This window comes from Salmo salar, chromosome ssa16, assembly GCF_905237065.1.
Source record: "Salmo salar chromosome ssa16, Ssal_v3.1, whole genome shotgun sequence".
In the NCBI taxonomy this organism is placed as follows: Eukaryota; Metazoa; Chordata; class Actinopteri; order Salmoniformes; family Salmonidae; genus Salmo; species Salmo salar.
This window is the reverse complement of record NC_059457.1, coordinates 78,446,886-78,466,973: the sequence shown is the minus strand read 5'-3', so window position 1 is coordinate 78,466,973 and position 20,088 is coordinate 78,446,886. Positions and strand designations below refer to the sequence as shown.

At 44.7% G+C, this 20,088-nt stretch overlaps 2 protein-coding genes across 7 annotated transcripts in view; both read right to left on the bottom strand.

Annotated features, from left to right (window-relative positions):
- Nucleotides 1-56: 56 nt before the first annotated feature.
- Nucleotides 57-12,076, bottom strand: LOC106574644 (dual specificity phosphatase 27, atypical). Of its 2 annotated transcripts, none has more exons than XM_045698001.1 (6): nucleotides 11,922-12,076; nucleotides 11,014-11,180; nucleotides 8,297-8,415; nucleotides 5,453-5,684; nucleotides 4,492-4,709; nucleotides 57-3,380 (listed from the first exon to the last, which is right to left on the bottom strand). In XM_045698001.1, exons 2-6 carry the CDS (start codon nucleotides 11,124-11,126, stop codon nucleotides 625-627), a joined length of 3,438 nt encoding a protein of 1,145 aa, XP_045553957.1. In that variant the 5' UTR covers nucleotides 11,127-11,180; nucleotides 11,922-12,076; the 3' UTR covers nucleotides 57-624. The 2 variants fall into 2 exon arrangements, with proteins under 2 accessions (XP_045553957.1, XP_045553958.1); XM_045698002.1 differs by having other exon boundaries at nucleotides 11,014-11,151; nucleotides 11,922-12,071.
- A 4,024-nt stretch (nucleotides 12,077-16,100) lies between these two features.
- Nucleotides 16,101-20,088, bottom strand: part of LOC106574656 (prolactin receptor) — a 46,189-nt gene continuing 42,201 nt past the window's right edge. For 4 of the 5 annotated variants that reach the window (XM_045698000.1, XM_045697997.1, XM_045697995.1 and 1 more), the window contains one exon: nucleotides 16,101-19,829. In XM_045698000.1, coding sequence (XP_045553956.1) covers nucleotides 19,104-19,829 — 726 coding nt within the window. In that variant the 3' untranslated portion in view covers nucleotides 16,101-19,103. The remainder of the gene's footprint in view (nucleotides 19,830-20,088) is intronic. The other variant, XM_045697996.1, reaches the window with a different exon arrangement.

Sequence of the window (20,088 nt, the reverse complement as noted above, 5' to 3'; positions counted from 1 at the left end):
TCCAGGTCAGTGTCCTTAGGCATGAGGAATGAGATTAAAAAATAAAAACAACCAGATAATTGCTTTAACATTTATTGCAATTATAAATGCTTTGATATGGGTTGCGTTTGTGCTCCAAAAATTGTACAGCATAAATATTTTATGTCTTGAACAGTAATCTAGTTTAGATTGTAAAATGCAACAACTAACCTACAAAACAAACAGCAAACGTGTGTTACTCTACTTGCACTGCACAAGCAATGCAGTTAGGTTGAGGCAATATTTAAATATTGTGAATATGAATATTTTGCGTCCATTTGATTATAAAATTGACTATGAGAAATAAACTCATTTGATTTTAGAAAGCAAAGTGCACATTTTCCCTTTTCCATTATAATAAAGCTTAGATATTTGATTTAGATTAGTATTTACATGTCAGAATAATCTATAACAACTACCTGTAGAATTATAAAGGTCACCCCACTTTTGAGACTAAAAAGACCACAAGCGATGTTCTAAGAAATCCCCATTGACTAGCGGAAGCATGTGTAGTAAGTGTGCAATTTTAATTTATTAGCTGAAGAAACATATTAACATTGGATTGAGTTTCTTTCATACTGTAGGTGTGACACTGTCTTTGATTGGTTAAGATTCACTGCTTCTGTAACCATTTGACTTTGATTCTTGTTGTGCCCTCCAAGCTGCTACGATGTCATCGTCCTGCATTTCTGCCTCAGCCCGAGCCCGAGACCTCTGCCTAAGCTGGCTGAGGAATCTGTCGACATCTTCTTCCTCCTCCTTTTCTTCCTTCCTTTCTATCCTCCCCTCCATCTCCCCTCCACTCTCATATTGTGAGTGTTGAGTAAACTTCCTCTTCGATGTATAACTTTCCTCTTCTTCCTCCTCTTCCTCAGTGGTTGCGTAGGATCTTCTAGCCCTGTAGCTGCTGGAATCCACGCCGTTGGAAGAGAATTTGCCAAGTACATGTGACTCTGTGTCTGCCTGGAATCTGGAGCGATATCTGGATGCGACTTCATACTCCTCCTCTTCTACTTCCTCCTCAGACGAGTCCCTCCGGCCTCCGGAGTTATACACGGAGGCAGATGGCCCTGGATCAGTCTCGTCTTCTGCACTATAGGATGCTGGTTTCCTCGAAGGAGGCATGACGTTGGTTAGCCATTCATCAACACTGGTGTTCTTTTCTTTCTCCAGAGCGGTGGAGAGATTTAGGCAGCCCGAAAGGCCATAGCTTCGCGTAGGTGCTTTCTTTTTCTCTGGTACAGGTGGGAGAGACGTCTTTATCTTTCCCGTTAAATAGTCATCCTCCTTCTCTTCCTCCTCTACGCCCTCGTCCTTGGGCTTCTTCTTCTTGTAGAGTGTGCTGCGCTTGTTATCTTCGGCAATCTTCTTCACCCCGTAGCAGGCCATCTTGTTCCTCATCTCCGACTGCATCTGCTTGTCCATGGAGTCCAGCTTCTGTAGATTGACCTGGTCCGCAAAAAGGCTGTAGAGGGGCACGCTGGTTGTGGTGATTTTGCTCCTGCGGGAGCCCAGACCGGAGACGCTGGAGAGATTACTGGTAGAAGAAGCAGCACTTCTACCGGAGAGCACAGACTCGGCCCTGCCAGCACTGACACCGTGATGAGCCAGCGAGCTCGAATAGGACGCTCCACTCAGCATAGAAGCCTTGTCATCGTCCAAGCTATGTCTTGCTGGCCCTACCACACTCGATGCCCCACCGAAACTTAGCACAGATCCAGCCTGGGACGGGGGGAGGCTCATTTCACGCTCCTTCTGGATGAGGGTCTCGGACACCACATTGGCGATCCAGTTCTGAATGCTGGACAGGTCGACCATGGGCTCCCCACCAGGTCCCTGCATTGTGGGCACAGGGATCATGGGGACTTGGGGAATGCCCTGCGGAATTCCTGAGCCTATGGGGGCCTGAGATCTGGTGCTGCGGGCTTGGGATACAGAAGACCTGCCACTCAGCATGGACATGTTGTCATCATTGGCAACACTTCCGGCTTGTGAGCCACCAGGCTGGGCGAAGAAGGCAGAGAGCGGCAGGGTGCTTCCGCTCATGGAGCTCTCCGTCTCCCAGCCGCACATGGACTGACTCTCCTCCAGCGTCTTCCGCGAGCGCTCCAGGAGCTCCTCCCGCCTCTGTCTCCTCTTGGCTGTGGCCGAGTCATCGCCGCGGCTCATCTCCACAATGTCATCTTTTGTTGCCTTGTTGTCCTCTCCAAGCCGCTTTGCCTGTTTCATCTTCCAGGTCTGGTAGGCTGTGAGGTTGACGTCCTCCAGTGCCGGAGTGCGGGCCTCAGCATCGCCCTCTCCCTGCTCCCCACTGCCCCATACACCCCCGGCTTTTTTCTCCCCATCCCTCCCTTCATCGTTCTTATTCCAGCCAAACTGGATCCTCTTCACCCTCCAGCGCTCCAGGGGAGTTAGGTTCTCCTTGTTCCTCTTGCAGAAGTTGTACATGGAGCTGCTGTCCGAGAGCACACTCTCCACGTCGTCCTCGATTGTCTGCTTCTTATTTTCTGTCCCCTCCATCGCCGTGCTCTCACTCTTGTTGTCGTCGTCCTTCTTGCGGTAGCGCGCCGCCGCCTGCTCCTCGATCTCCTTCAGACGCTGCTTCCACAGGTCAGAGTAGCTGCTGCAACTGGCCGTGGACACTGTCTCTGAGGGGGAGCGCCGCGGGCGCCGCTTCAGGCGCTCTTTCATGGCCAGGACGTCCTCGCTGGTCACGCTCTCCAGGTCTTCTGGTGCTCCAGGACCCCGCATGCCCCCCAGGAGAGACTCCTCGTCCCCAGCCTCGCTCATCAGCTGTTGCTCCCACCACTCCTCGCTCTGGTACTTCTCGTTCCTCCTCTGCCACTCGCGGATCATGCTCATGCCATCTTCATCCCCATTCTCTGCATCCTCTCCACCGTCGCCAGGGTCTTTTCCAGGCAGGGCCAGGCCCTCTGTCGTCTCTGCCCGTTCCAGGCCCATCCGCTGCCCTCCAAAAACCCCATCCCTGAGGGCGGCGGCTGCGGCAGACGAGGCCACGCTACTCATCATGCTTTGGCTGTCCTCCTCCTCCTCCATCATGATGGAGTGGGCCTTCACGCCCATCATGCTCTCTTCGTCGTCAAACAGGTGGGCGCGAGTGTGGGCGTCGATGACGGAGCACTGGCTGAGGGTGTCGTCATCATCGTCATCACGCTCCTCTAGTAGCGTCTCGTTGAGCTGACGCAGCTGCTTTAGGAAGCCCTCATTGGGGTTGATGGGTCGCTTCTTCCTCAGAGTGGTCAGTGCCTCCATGATGGTCATGTGTTGGAAAATCATGAGGTAGGCGGCCACCAGCACCGCGGAGCGACTCTCGCCCATCATAGAAGACACCAGGACCTTACCTGCAGGAGAAGAAGACAAAAACACACTTCCCATTGGTTACACTTGATATAAGAAATAACTATTTTTCAGGGTTTATATGTAGTTAATTAAAGATACATTTGCAACATAAGCGATGAGCAAATGACAATACTGATTTCATGAATCTGAAAGCATTAGGTACCAGTTTGATGATAACAGCTGTAGCTGTTGGAGGCTAATACAGTTTATGTGCAGGTAGAGTCAGCATGATGTCTGCTCTGCAATGACATTCTATAACCAGCAGAGGGCTGTATTCCCTTCCAGTTGTGACTGTGTCACTCCTAAGCACTGTACTCCCCCAGTTATAAACTCTGACATCATAACCCATGATATGATAACCCCCAAGGTGCCAGGTTTGAAATGTGATACGATGCCTACTCCCTCCCTGTAGCGGAAAGGAGCGCGAGGCCCCGCAGACCCAAACCAATGACATGAATACTAGTCACTACTGCTTGACATTTAACCTGATTCTTAACAGCTATGTGTTTAATTAACTCAGAAGAGGTCAGTGGATCTAATCTATTTGGGGTTTAATTAGAGTTGAGGCGGAGGGGGGTAAAAAGCTTTAGAAGACGATTCACCCGCCTAAACAGAGTCCAGATATAGCTAGGCTATCCCTGTCCATTGGCTCTGAGTGACCTCCCTAAAATAAGACTGACAGCCACCCCTGGTTATGATGAGTAATTAGGAGTAGTCTATAGATTAGTCTAGAATCTAGATGGAACTCCAAGCAGTCTCTGGATTGGTCTAGAGATGGAATTCCAAGCCTCATCATCACTGGGTCCAGTTAAACCAAGCAAAACAATCCAGAGATTGGTTCTACTATGTCCAGGTCAGCCCAGACTCAACGTCAATGGAAATGGGAGAAAAACATGAGATCATACAAGAACACGTTTATATCGTATCCATTAAATATCCTGGTAATAGCTCTCCCTCGCTGTCTGATAAGCTAGGTGGAAGTTTCACCATATTACTTTCATCAATCAAATCCTGGTAGATCTACAAATGCATAGGGCGTAGGGTCTAAGGCAGGTCCATTAAGAATTGGGCCTTGATCCACCAATAAGAACACACAAAAGAACACTGACTCACCCTTGTGTGTCAACAGGGCCTCATCCAGGAACTCAGCGCAGGTTCTGAAGTGAGGGGAGATGTCAGACTCTGCAAAGTCATCTACCTCGATACCCATGTAGCCGATGTTCATGCCAGCATAGAATGCCTCCCCGGTGTAGACCCCGGTACCGTGGGCAGCGTTCAGGATGTGGGTGATGCCCATGCGCTTCAGACGAGCTTTATTGACAGCCACGGATCTGCAAAAAAGAGGAAGGAACAAGCAACGCTGTTGTTGTTGTGGTCATATAGTCACGGTTATGAAATGGCTGGTAAGGACATGGAGTATCCATGACAAGAACACTGACCCGAAACAGACTGCAATACACAGGCCTCTTTTACAAAGTATTATAAACTGGGTGGTTCGATGGATGAATGCTGACTGGTTGACAGCCGTGGTATATCAGACCGTACAACACGGGTACGACAAAACATGTCTTTTTACAGCTCTAATTACGTTGGTAACCAGTTTATAATAGCAATAAGGCACCTCGGGGATTTGTGGTATATAGCCAATATACCACGGCTAAGGGCTGTATCCAGGCACTCTGCGTTGTGTCGTGCGTAAGAACAGCCCCTAGCCATGGTATATTGACCATATACCACACCCACTCGGGCCTTGTTGCTTAATTATACCATAGGAGGTGAACAGCTATCTACCTGTTATTCTATTGACACTCAGTGAGGTAGTGTATGGTGAAAGTGAGGTGGGGGTAAATCTAGCTGGCATGATGTTCCATGAGCTATGCATATAATACTGTATTTTGAAGGGCAGAGCATGTGTGTGTGTGTGTGTGTGTGTGTGTGTGTGTGTGTGTGTGTGTGTGTGTGTGTGTGTGTGTGTGTGTGTGTGTGTGTGTGTGTGTGTGTGTGTGTGTGTGTGATGGGTGTGTGGGGATATGTAATGCATACAGTAACTTCCACGGCACAGTGAATGACTCACTTCTCAGCGATGAATATGTTGTTCCACACCTCGTCCACGGGGTTGTTGGGGGCCTCCAGGCGGTCCTGTACCATGGCCCGCTGGATGTCCATCACACAGGGGGTGTTGTAGGGGCTGCGGTCATCGATCATGTCCTTCACCCGGTTGTACAGGTCCTCCACCATCAGCTGTTCCGCTGTCTCCAACATGCTGTCTGGGGTACTCTCTGCCCTGATACCCCGTTGTGGGAACTCTGAGGAAAGGAAAGAGCAGACTATTCAGATACACACACACACACACACACACACACACACACACACACACACACACACACACACACACACACACACACACACACACACACACACACACACACACCCTACTGCCTAATCCACAATATTACATAATTCATTGCATCTAAACGTGTAAGTAGGCTACAGACAGTGGCTAGATTGAAGGAAATAACTTTGTGCTGCAAAAATCCCCACCCTCTGTGTCAGTCTTCACAAACCATACCAGGAGTATGTCACATTTGCAGACAGCATTAAGGATAGATAGCTGCTGCAGGGACACACAGTTAGAAAGAAAATTAACCTATTCAAAGTTAACTAGGAGCATAATTGTGGTGTGTGGGCAAATGCATTACCCCAATCAGACAGTCTAGCTACCGATAATGGCTTGGATGTCTCTAGCTGGATATTGCCATAATGAACACATTGTATTCTCAGGTAAGAGATAGAGGTGATTACTCTAACGCTACAGTATAATCAAATCAAACTTTATTTGTCACATGCGCCGAATACAATGTGTAGACCTTACCATGAAATGCTTACTTACAAGCCCTTAATTAAAACCTCATAAGGATCCACCCCTTTTTTTTAAATTTTTGCATAAAATGACATACCCAAATCTAACTGCCTGTAGCTGAGGCCCTGAAGCAAGGATAGGCATATTCTTGATACCATTTGAAAGGAAACACTTTGAAGTTTGTGGAAATGTGAAAGGAACGTAGGAGAATATAACACATTAGATCTGGTAATGCAAGAGAAAGGCCATAATGTATTATTCCAGCGCAGGTGCAATTTAGATTTTGGCCACTAGATGACAGCAGTGTATGTGCAAGTTTTAGACTGATCCAATGAACCATTGCATTTCTGTTCAAAATGTTGAATGAAAACTGCCCAAATGTGCCTAATTTGTTTATTAATAACTTTTCAAGTTCAAAACTGTGCACTCTACTCAAACAATAGCATGGTATTATTTCACTGTAATAGCTACTGTAAATTGGACAGTGCAGTTAGATTAACAAGAATCTAAGCTTTCTGCCAATATCAGATATGTCTACGTCCTGAGAAATTTTCTTGTTACTTACCACCTCATGCTAATCGCATTAGCCTACGTTAGCTCAAACGTCCGTGTGGGACCCACTGATCCAACAGTGCAGTTCAAGAAGAGTTAAGGAAATATTGACCAAATAAACTAAAGTAAAAATGTTTTTTAAAGTAACACAATAAAATAACAATAATGAGGCTATATACAGGGGGTACCGAGTTAATGTGCAGGGGTACAGGTTAGTTGACGTAATTTGTACATGTAGGTTAGGGTGAAGTGACTATGCATAGATAATAAACAGACAGTAGCAGCAGTGTACAAAACAAATGGAGGGTGGGGGGGGGGGGGGTCAATGTAAATAGTCCGGTGGCCATTTGATTAATTGTTCAGCAGTCTTATGGCTTGGGGGTAGAAGCTATTAAGACTTGGCGCTCCGGTACCGCTTGCCGTGTGGTAGCAGAGAAAACAATCTATGACTTGGGTGTCTGGAGTCTCTGACAATTTTATGGGCTTTCCTCTGACACCGCCTATTATATAGGTCCAGGATAATAGAGCATTGCAGTGCACGCTGTATGTATTCAAGGTCTCTATGGAGTGTCTTGGATTGATTATTGAACTGCTTTTTAAGCAAAATACAATTATATAAGTATCTTTGTCAGGCTGAAGAGAAGTAGCTTTGTCCCAGACATTGTGTAATGCAATGCAACCAAAATTGGCGTTCGGGGACAATAAAGTTCTATTGAATTGAATGGGGACAAACCACAGAGCTAAACCACTTTATCTCTATGGGACAAATACAATATGTACTGGAGCCAAACACTCCCAATGTGCTTGGCACCAGTACAGTATTTTTTTTAACTAGGCAAGTCAGTTAAGAGCAAATTCTTATTTACAATGACAGCCTACCAGGGACCAGTGGGTTATTTTTATCTTGTCAGCTCTGTGATTCGATCCAGCAACCTTTCGGTTACTGGCCCAACGTTCTAACCACTAGGCTATCACTAGGCTACCTGCTGTCCCAAGGTGCTCTCTGTATAAGGTGAACCTGCAAACATGACTAGTGGTGGCTGTTTTTCCCCGGCTTTCTTTGTGGTTCCACCCTTCAACTTTCTTTAACCTTTCGAGAGCTTGGGACTACAAGGTTCTATCTGTATTTTAGTCAAGATGTCGTTATTGAAACGGCCTTGTTCTGTTCAGTGTTCTCTACCTATACAGTACTCTAAATACCTCAATTCATATTAAGTTCAAAAGAATACAAGATACAAGTAGTTGACACCATTCAAACCAATGAGGGTTCAGAACTTTAAAGCCAATTATCTCAGTATCACCTTTTTCCAGATAGAACTTTACAGTCCCAAGCGTTCGCTTTGTCGACAGCCATGCTTCTCTAGGTAAACAGCATTTATAAAATTGTGTTCTACCAATATGAAAGCTTTCATTTAGATATTTTAAATCATAATGTTCAGATCCACTCACGAAGCCACAAAAACAGCATGTGAGTTATGTGTGGTTGGTGGAAAGAATCTGTCTCACCCTCGTTGATGATTTGTTTGGCAGCTATAGCTGAGGACAGGTGAATGGGCTCCATATAGATGCTCTCGGCATCTGACCCTGATATCATGGAGAATCTGGACTCAGAGATCACGGAGAAACTGCAAAAGTATAGAGACATAGTCATAACCATATAAATATAATTACTATGGAGTACTGAGCAGACCGGGGGGGGGTGCAAATATATGTAATGTCAAATACTGGAGGTGTGATTGATTTAGCCTGACCAGTGACATGCAGGGTGGGTGGAGTTGGCACTTTTGGGACTATTCCATTGGTTCCTTTGAAGTAGGAAACCTTAACTTATTATATCTCACCTCAGGTATGTGAACGTATTTGACATATAGTTGAAGTGGGAAGTTTGCATACACTTAGGTTGGAGCCATTAAACCTCGTTTTTCAACCACTCCACAAATTTCTTGTTAACAAACAAGTCGGTTAGGACTGGTATGACACAAGTAATTTTTCCAACAATTGTTTACAGACAGATTATTTAGCTTATATTTCACTGTATCACAATTCCAGTGGGTCAGAAGTTTACATACACTAAGTTGACTGTGCCTTTAAACAGCTTGAAAAATACCAGAAAATGATGTCATGGCTTTAGAAGCTTCTGATAGGCTAACTGACATCATTTGAGTCAATTGGAGGTGTACCTGTGGATGTATTTCAAGGTCTACCTTCAAACTCAGTGCCTCTTTGCTTGACATCATGGGAAAATCAAAAGAAATCACCCAAGACCCCAGAAAAACAATTCTAGACCTCCACAAGTCTGGTTCACCCTTGAGAGCAATTTCCAAACACCTGAAGGTACACTACATTCATCTGTACAAACAATAGTACGCAAGTATAAACACCATGGGACCACGCAGCCATCATACCGCTCAGGAAGGAGACGCGTTCTGTCTCCTAGAGATGAACATACTTTGGTGCGAAAAGTGCAAATCAATCCTAGAACAACAGCAAAGGACCTTGTGAAGATGCTGGAGGAAACAGGTACAAAAATATCTATATCCACAGTAAATTGATGCCTATATCGACATAACCTGAAAGGCCGCTCAACGAGGTAGAAGCCACTGCTCCAAAACTGCCATAAAAAAAGCCAGATTACGGTTTGCAACTGCACATGGGGACAAATATCGTACTTTTTGGAGAGAAATCCTCTGGTCTGATGAAACAAAAATAGAATTGTTTGGCCATAATGACCATCGGTTATTTTAGGAGGAAAAAGGGGGAGGCTTGCAAGCCAAAGAACATCATCCCAACCGTGAAGCACGGGGTGGCAGCATCATGTTGTGGGGGTGCTTTGCTGCAGGGGGGACTGGCGCACTTCACAAAATAGATGGCGTCGTGAGGTAGGAAAATTATGTGGATATATTGAAGCAGCATCTCAAGACATCAGTCAGGAAGTTAAAGCTTGGTCGCAAATGGGTCTTCCAAATGGACAATGACCCCAAGCATACTTCCAAAGAGTTGGCAAAATGTCTTAAGGACAACAAAGTCAAGGTATTGGAGTAGCCATCACAAAGCCCTGACCTCAATCCTATAGAATATTTGCAGGCAGAACTGAAAAAGCGTGTGCGAGCAAGGAGGCCTACAAACCTGACTCCATTACACAAGCTCTATCAGGAGGAATGGGCCAAAATTCACCAAACATATTGTGGGAAGCTTGTGGAAGGCTACCCGAACATTTGACCCAAGTTAAAGGCAATGCTACCAAATACTAACTGAGTGTATGTACACTTCTGACTGATATAGGAATTTTATATCTTAATGATAATAATCAACAATCAATAAACCTTGACTAATTCCCAAGGTTTGTAAGACAATGGGTTAAATAATTAGGCAAGGACATGAGAAAGTTCTGAGGTCAAGATAACAAAACAGTCATTATATAGTTTCTCTCTTTACTCACACACATGCATTTACACACAAACTGTTGGTGAACTACATCCCCCCTTTGACTTCCCACACTGTTTATCACTATCCAGCTCAGCCTGTTCCTTTCCCTCAAGGTTAGGAACCCCTTGAAGTTTTTACTCCCTGTACCATATGTCCTCTGCTCTCTTGGGCCCACTACATACACACACATTTCTCTCCTTCTTCAGCCTCTACTAGACTTTCTGGGACTAATCGGACTAATCATTACATTGATTATTCATTAACCATGCTACATAACTAATAATTTATAATGGTTTATTGATTCATTTACCTTTATTAGATAATTCTCTTATCACTGACCCACTGGGAATGTGATAAAAGAAATAAAAGCTGAAATAAATCATTCTCTTTACTATTATTCTGACATTCCACATTCTTAAAATAAAGTGGTGATCCTAACTGACCTACGACAGGGAATTTTTACTAGGATTAAATGTCAGGAATTGTGAAAAACTGAGTTTAAATGTTTTTGGTTAAGGTGTATGTAAACCTCTGACTTCAACTGTATGTATTTGACCCAGGTCTAGTGTGCATCATAGTGTGTGACAGTAGTAATCAGTTCTTGTGAGCACTTCTGATGAATGACGCTCTATATGCTATAAAATTGACATGCCTATACTCTCTACAAATTTACCAAATTGTGCTTGGAAGCTGAATTGAAGTTGAACAATACATTTATTTCACACACTATTAGAGCCCTGGGTGGGTCATTTCCCATTACAGAACTACAAGAACAGTGGGTCTCCACGTACGCTTACCTGCTGGGGGAGGGACAGCGGAGATACTGGGACTGAATAGATTTGACCTTAGTCGCCTCCTCTTCACTCTCTCCATCAGGCACCGTCTGATCGCCCTCGCTCGGTGACGCCATGGCAACGCAATCCTTCCTTTCTTGTCTTCAAGAATGTGGGAAACAGAAATTCCTCTGATTCACAGAGGAAATTCATTGGTGAAACAAGCTCAGATTAGAATTCAAGGAATGTACTAATGGACAAAACACAAACTACACAAATACACACAGAATATGGTTGATATTTACTGTGTTTTCACTGGATTCCCAAACACAATTATGTGTGTTATGAAAGCAGACATTACGCTTTCAAAAAAAATACAGTTCTTGATCCTGGAAAGATATTCCAGGAAATCTGAATGTCTCTGACATTACCATAACATTAAGTGCTAACCTTAACTCATAAGAAGTGCATCATTCTAACATATTGCTATTTCCTCACAGCCACATAAACATCTAAGACGCACAGCCTCCATTTGTGGATCATGACAGACTAGAAAGATGAAAAGGGCTGTATCAACTGTTCATCACATAAACCCAGTAAATATGATGAGGTATGCTTCATCACGCTTAACCCTTCTGATAGTCAACAGGTAGTCACTCACTGTCACAACTGAAAAACTGCAATCATCTGAGATTATACTGAAAGCATGAATGTGTGTATGTGTGTGTGTGTGTGTGTGTGTGTGTGTGTGTGTATGTCAGCCTGAGTATTTATTTTTAGCAACAAGGACAGCTGCACAGAGCCTTCAGGCCCAGCGGTGTGACAGAGCAGTGAAAAGAGGGTGAAGACACCACAGTTCTGTACCGTAACCACCCCTCCCCCCACAAAGGTGTACCAAACCTCGACCCCTAACCCCAGACGTTGTCTCTTACCTGAGCTGGTTTTAGCTGTGGTCCGCCTTTCACTGTCGGGACGTTGGGACTGTGGGATTGTAGGGGGCCGAGCGAGGGACCTAAACCAAACTTATAAAAGAGTCCCCAACCCTATCTGCCGCCCCCTCCCCCACCCTTACCCCTCTGTGGGCACTCCCCCTGACACCTTACACCCCTGTGACATCACCACAGCTTCTCTCAGAGGAACATTATTAACCCTGTGAGCCTGGGGTCCAGCCAAGTCCAGATACAAAGGTGCAGCAATTGGTTACACACACACAGACACACAAATATCTGTTTATTTAGATGAACAATGGATGCACGTCTGATTAGTCTTATAAACCTGTTCTTATTTGTCTGTGTATATGTGTGTGTGTGTGTGTGTGTGTGTGTGTGTGTGTGTGTGTGTGTGTGTGTGTGTGTGTGTGTATATATGTGTGTGTGTGTGATTGTCATTCTGTCTAGGGGGTCTGCAGTCTGTGTTATCTCCAGCTGACAATGTGTCTGGCTCTAAATATATATATATAGAGAGAGAATGCAGACTAGTCACTGGGTCAGGCTCTCACACCTACCTAAGGACACACAGAGACACACACAGAGACACACACACAGAGACACACACACAGAGACACACATAGACACACACATAGACACACACATAGACACACACATAGACACTCACAAAGACACACACAGAGACACACACACAGAGACATACACACAAACACAGAGAAACACACAGACACACACAGAAACACAGAAACACACACAGAGACACGCACAGCCACACACACAGAGACACACACACACACACACACACACACACACACACACACACACACACACACACACACACACACTCACACACACACACACACACACACACACACACACACACAGAGAGAGAGACACACACACAGAAACACACACACAGAGACACGCACAGCCACACACAGAGACACACACACAGAGACACACACACACACACACACACACACACACACACACACACACACACACACACACACACACACACACACACACAACACAAGAGAGAGACACACACACAGAAACACACACACAGAGACACGCACAGCCACACACAGAGACACACACACAGAGACACACACACACACACACACACACACACACACACACACACACACACACACACACACACACACACACACACACACACACACACACACACACACACACACACAGAGATACACACACAGAGACACTAACACACACCAAGACACACACATACAGTACCAGTCAAAGGTTTGGACACACCTACTCATTCAAGGGTTTTTCTTTATTTTTACTATTTTCTACATTGTAGAATAATAGTGAAGACATCAAAACTATGAAATAACACATATGGAATCATGTAGTATCCAAAAAAGTGTTAAACAAATCAAAATATATTCTATATTTGAGATTCTTCAAAGTAGCCACCCTTTGCCTTGATGACAGCGTTGCATATTCTTGGCATTCTCTCAACCAGCTTCACCTGGAATGCTTTTCCAACATTCTTGAAGGAGTTCCCACATATGCTGAGCACTTGTTGGCTGCTTTTCCCTCACTCTGCAGTCCAACTCATCTCAAACCATCTCAATTGGGTTGTGGTCGGGTGATTGTGGAGGCCAGGTCATCTGATGCAGCACTCCACTCTCCGTCTTGGCCAAATAGCTTTTACACAGCCTGGAGGTGTGTTTGGGTCATTGTCCTGTTGAAAAACAAATTATAGTCTCACTAAGCACAAACCAGATGTGATGGCGTATCACTGCAGAATGCAGTGGTAGCCATGCTGGTTAAGTGTGCCTTGAATTCTAAATAAATCACAGACAGTGTCACTAGCAAAGCACCCCCACACCTCCTTCTCCATGCTTCACGGTGGGAACCACACATGTAGAGATCATCCCTTCCTCTACTCTGTGTCTCACAAAAACACAGCGGTTGGAACCAAAAATCGCAAATTTGGACTCATCAGACCAAAGGACAGATTTCCACCAGTCTAATGTCCATTGTTCGTGTTTCTTGGCCCAAGCAAGTCTCTTCGCCTTATTGGTGCCCTTTAGTAGTGGTTTCTTTGCAGCAATTTGACCATGAAGGCCTGATTCACACAGTCTCCTCTGAACAGTTGATGTTGAGATGTGTCTGTTACTTGAACTCTGTGAAGCATTTACTTGGGCTGCATTTTCTGAGGCTGATAACTCTAATGAATTTATCCTCTGCAGCAGGTCTTCCATTCCTGTGGCAGTCCTCATGAGAGCCAATTTCATCATAGCGCTTGATGTATTTTGCGACTGCATTTGAAGAAACTTTAAAAGTTCTTGACATTTTCCGTATTGACTGACCTTCATGTCTTATAGTAATGATGACTGTTGTTTTTTTTGGCTTATTTGAGCTGATCTTGCCATAATATGGACTTGGTCTTTTACCAAATAGGGATGTCTTCTGTATACCACCCCTACCTTGTCCCAACAGAACTGATTGGCTCAAATGCTTTAAGAAGGAAAGAAATTCCACAAATTAACTTTTAACAAGGCAAACCTGTTAATTGAAATGCATTCCAGGTGACTAACTCATGAAGCTGGTTGAGAGAATGCCAAGAGTGTGCAAAGCTGTCATCAAGGCAAAGGGTAGTGTCACGTCCTGATCCTAGTAAGATGTCATTTTCTATAGTAGAGTAGTTCAGGGCGTGACAGGGGGTGTTTTGGGTTGTTCTATGTTTTCTATTTCTATGTTTAAGTTCTAGTTTTTCTATTTCTATGTTGGGATTGTTTGGGTTGATCTCTAATTGGAGGAGGGGGTGATCATCGTTGCCTCTGATTAGAGATCATATTTAAGTAGGGGTTTTTCTTCCTGGGTTTTGTGGGTAGTTGTTTTCTGTTTAGTGTATGTCACCTGATGGAACTGTTGTCGGTTGTTTTGTTTAAGTATATTCATTAAAAGTAAATATGAGCACTCTACACGCTGCGCCTTGGTCCCCTTTATACGACCCACATTACAGGTGGCTACTTTGAAGAATCGAAAATATATTTTGAGTTGTTTATCACTTTTTCGGTTACTACATGATTCCATATGTGTTATTTCATAGTTTTGATGTCTTCACTATTATTCTAACGTAGAAAATAGTACAAATAGAGAAAAACCCTGGAATGAGGTGTGTAGGTGAGTCCAAACTTTGGTTCTGTACTTTACATCCTTTCTGCCTCACTCTATGAAGAACCATCAACAGCTCTATTATCAGGTCTGGGTGTGCCTTTAACTTCCCTTCTTTCAGTGCAACCAGGCTGGCAGCAGAGTCTGAACACAAAATTACCCTTTTAGGCCCCACTTCTTCCACCAATACCAATGTCCACACTAGTGCTAGCATTTCAGCAGAAAAGACTGAAACTCCATCAGACAGCCACCTCCCCTAGTATATCCGAAACAAACCGGGGAACAGGTATCCCAAACCCTGCTCTCCCACTGCCTGGATCCTTTGATCCATCTGTGACGATACCCAAGTAGGGATCCCAGGCCCACCGCAGATGGGCCACAACCTCACGGAGCCCAAATGCATTCCAGGTGACTACCACATGAAGCTGGTTGAGAGAATGCCAAGAGTGTGTAAAGCTGTCATCAAGGCAAAGGGTGGCTACTTTGTAGAATCTCAAATATATTTGGATTTGTTTAACACTTTGCTTACTACATAATTCCATATGTGTTATTTCATAGTTTTGATGTCTACTATTCTACAATGTAGAAATTAGTAAAAATAAAGAAAAACCCTTGAATGAGTAGGTGTGTCCAAACTTTTGACTGGTACAGTACACACACACACAAAGACACACACACACACAAAGACACACACACACACAAAGACACACACACACAAAGACACACACACACACACACACACACATACAAATACAGAGAGAGACACACAGACACACAGTTTTCTGTCGACAGGTTGGCATTTCACTGACATTTTCATTGGATAATGACGTGGAATCGCATCTGGCCTTTAAATATTTGAATCCCAGCTGTGATAGATGATGGTTATTTTAGCTTTCAGTGCACTCACTGAAGTGCAACACTCGCTGCTAGGGAATTCCTGCCAGAGTCGATCAGAGGTAGTGGTGTGTCCGTGTGTGAGAGTGTTCAGGAGAATGGACGAGGCTGAAGTAGAGACAGATCAGCAGTAGGCTTTATTCACTGCATGGGAAATATCTTGCAGCAGGGGACATAACTTCCAAAACAAACAACATAACTCACCCACCACACCGTATCCAATGTACAGAACAGAAACAATTTGACCTGACTGTTTCTACGTGTCCTATATGGCCTTTACAAATACCGCTGTTGTCTGCGTTATCGTGTGTGTGTCTATCTCGTTAGAAAAATATATAATTTCAGTCTACCAGTGTGAGCACTAATAAGGAAAGGAGAATTCTACACAGTCAAGTCAAGGCACAAAATTGAAGCGGCACAGCAGAGTACAACAGTGAACAGAACAGTATGACAACACAGAAAAGCACTGCACAGGACTACTGATGGCAGAGAAACCACCTGACTTCATAGAGAGGGGGGGAGAGAAAAAACAGAGAGAGAGACATTAAGAACATCAGTCATTTAAACCTTAAAAATGTACCAACACGTAAAACAGACTGACCAAGGTCCATCCATAGGGCCAGTGTAACAGACTAACCAAGGTCCATCCATAGGGCCAGTGTAACAGACTAACCAAGGTCCATCCATAGGGCCAGTGTAACAGACTAACCAAGGTCCATCCATAGGGCCAGTGTAACAGACTAACCAAGGTCCATCCATAGGGCCAGTGTAACAGACTAACCAAGGTCCATCCATAGGGCCAGTGTAACAGACTAACCAAGGTCCATCCATAGGGCCAGTGTAACAGACTAACCAAGGTCCATCCATAGGGCCAGTGTAACAGACTAACCAAGGTCCATCCATAGGGCCAGTGTAACAGACTAACCAAGGTCCATCCATAGGGCCAGTGTAACAGACTAACCAAGGTCCATCCATAGGGCCAGTGTAACAGACTAACCAAGGTCCATCCATAGGGCCAGTGTAACAGACTAACCAAGGTCCATCCATAGGGCCAGTGTAACAGACTAACCAAGGTCCATCCATAGGGCCAGTGTAATAGGAACACAGTGTTTTAGTACAAAGTATTTAAGCTACTCGTTGCATCATATCTTACTGTGTGTGTTATCATTGTTATCCAGTGTGATGGCTGTTAACCAAGAAAATTCCCAACTTTTTTGTTAAATGGCTAATGAACTGCTTCCGATGTCATTAAACTGCACCCCGACATTTCAAATGCCCTGAGACTTTAGGTTTATTTCACAGGCGATGCATATTATTTGTTTCTCCATGTTTCTTTCAAAAAACAATGCATATATTTAGTGTAAAAATCCTCTGTAGATATTACACTGCCATCCACACACCTTCAAGGTTATCTTCCTAGCAACTGGGAGCGTCTTACTTTTCTCATTAAAAAAGCCTCCATTTTCTAAATAGCATACATGCCCTCCTATTCACCAGGAAATCTTGTCAAAGAAGATTTTATGAAGAAATCACTGTGAAAAACGCATCTACTCAAGTATGTGGGTGTGGTGAAAATGTCTTGTTCCTATACACATCATTAGACGCTTTAACCATTGTTCGTCCTTGTTGTAATATCGGTCACCTTCAGAAGATGTGTTTTCTCCCTACTCGTCTGGTCGCCTCATTTTCTATGTAAAAATCAATAAAATGATCACAGTGCTCTTTGCTTTAGCCTCCTCTCTGTTCTCCCCTGAGAGAGCTGCATGTGTTATGTTCTAGTAAAATAAGTGCTTTCAAATCCAGCATGTAGTTAATAGTCAGAGCACATGTAGCACTGCATAGCGAAGGCTGTTTTACAGAATGGAAATTATAAATGTTACCAAAAATGACCATCACTTGTTTTGAATACAGTGCAATCTGTAGTTTCATTTCTGACCAAAAATTCAAGAAAAGGAAAACAATACTTGAAACAAGTATGCGTGTTTGTGAAAGTAGATTGCACCTTTACTGGGTTGACTTCCTACTGTGCTACTACTGTGCTATGCTTGGTTGACTTCCTGAGTATGAAGCATACAGTTAAATCTGTGATTTAGTTCATGGACTGAACCCAGACAGTTCACTTTATAAGTGTACTTTACTGTTATCATTATTATTATTAGAACATTGCCTCGTTATATTTCTCGTCAATAGTGCATTTGATATATTAAACTATTTCCTCTGTAATTCATTCATTCTAATAATTACAATAATTTATTTCTAAAAATGCATTTATATTTGAAGAAGTGTACTGCTCTCTTGGTCTGGCTGTTCAGATCTTTGGTGTGCTCCACTGTTCTCTAAATGCATGCTAACTTCTGCCAGGGCCTCAGAACGGCTATGATTGGTCTGTGAGGTACAACTGGTATTCTTGCATTCGTCAAACTTTTCACCTAAATCCAGTTAAATCAGTTCACAGAGCCCTAAAACATGACTGTTAAAAAATCGAAGTGTCTTTCACAGAGTGATTGGTCATTAATTCTACATCCAACAACAAGAGAGTTCGCAGGCATTGTTTTCTAACAAGACTGGACCGAAGAACAGGTGAGTATATTAACCTTTCAGTGACTCAGTCCACACAACAACAGTTGTAGTTCTACGGAGAATCTATTGTTATTGTTCAAGACACTTTGCAAGTTTATGTTTTTTTCATCTTGTCAGATTTTCTGCGTCAAAAGGAATCTATCTTGTATCCCGATCTCGGCTCTGCTCTGAAAGAAAACCTCACAGTCAAATGCTGCATCTCTGATTCCCCGCAGAGAGAATGTAGTCAGAACGTTGTCACTGCCATATCAGCAGTGAACAGAGGTGGCAGCAGTGTCTGTCCAGCAGTGTCACTGTCATTTGGCAGGCAAGGGGCGGGGGGGGGGGGATAGACACAGAGGACTCATGTCCCAGGCCGGTGCACTCACAAAAACATATTATGTTGGTATATTAAGTAGGTATATTCAAAGGTCCATCCATGAGTTAACATCCTCATTTTAGCCTGGAGTAATTCCTGTTGCTGTGTGTGTGTGTGTGTGTGTGTGTGTGTGTGTGTGTGTGTGTGTGTGTGTGTGTGTGTGTGTGTGTGCTAACTGGTCACACCCTGTTGCCCTGTGTGCCAGTGGTTCCAGGCAGTAAAGGCACAGCCACTTCACTATGTTCCACACTCTCTGTCTCCACCTCTGTCTCTACCACTGTCTCTCCCGGAGCACTCCCGTTGGCTACTGCCTCCATCTTCTTAGCCAGGTAGTCATCTAACTGGCTGCTCTTCTCCAGCCCTCCTTCCTCTAGCTCCTCCTCCAGCTGTACGTAGGGGCTGCGTTTCAGGTGGTTGGCCAGGCAGGGCACCAGATGCACTTGTCCGTTGTCACCCAGCACGTTCACGCACGTGTAGAAGTCCTGGGTGGATGATGGGGGCGGGGCCTGCTGGTCCGGAGGCGGGACAGGGGTGGGATCCACCATCATGCTGTAGTCAGTGCCCGGGAAGACCAGAAGCTCCGGCTGGTCGGGGTTTGCTGTTGGCCATTCCCACAGGGTCGGGAAGGCTTCCACTGGAGCCTGGCAGTAAGGGGCGGGGACTGGGGTGTAAGAGGCGGGGACTGGGGTATAAGGGGCGTGGCTGGAGGTGGTCTGGACCAGTAGTTGGCTGTGGATGGCCATATCATAATCCTCCTTCCGGACTGCTAGGCTCCCCAGGGGAGCCTGGAGAGACTGGTTGTTGTCCATGCTGACAAGGTCCCAGACCTCCTCCTCGCTGTAGCTTGGGGGCTTATAGCCATGGAAGGAGATGAAATGACGGTTGATCTCATCGAAGCCCCCCTTCTGAGAGAGAAGGAGGGAGGAGAAAGACGAGAAGGAGGGAGGAGAAAAAGAGAAAGGAAGGTGAGGGGATAGAGAAGATAGGAAGGGGAGGGGATAGAGAAGATAGGAAGGGGAGGGACTAGAGAAGATAGGAAGGGGAGGGGATAGAGAAGATAGGAAGGGGACAGAGAAAATAGGAAGGGGAGGGGACAGAGAAGATAGGAAGGGGAGGGATTAGAGAAGATAGGAAGGGGACAGAGAACATAGGGAGGGGAGGGGA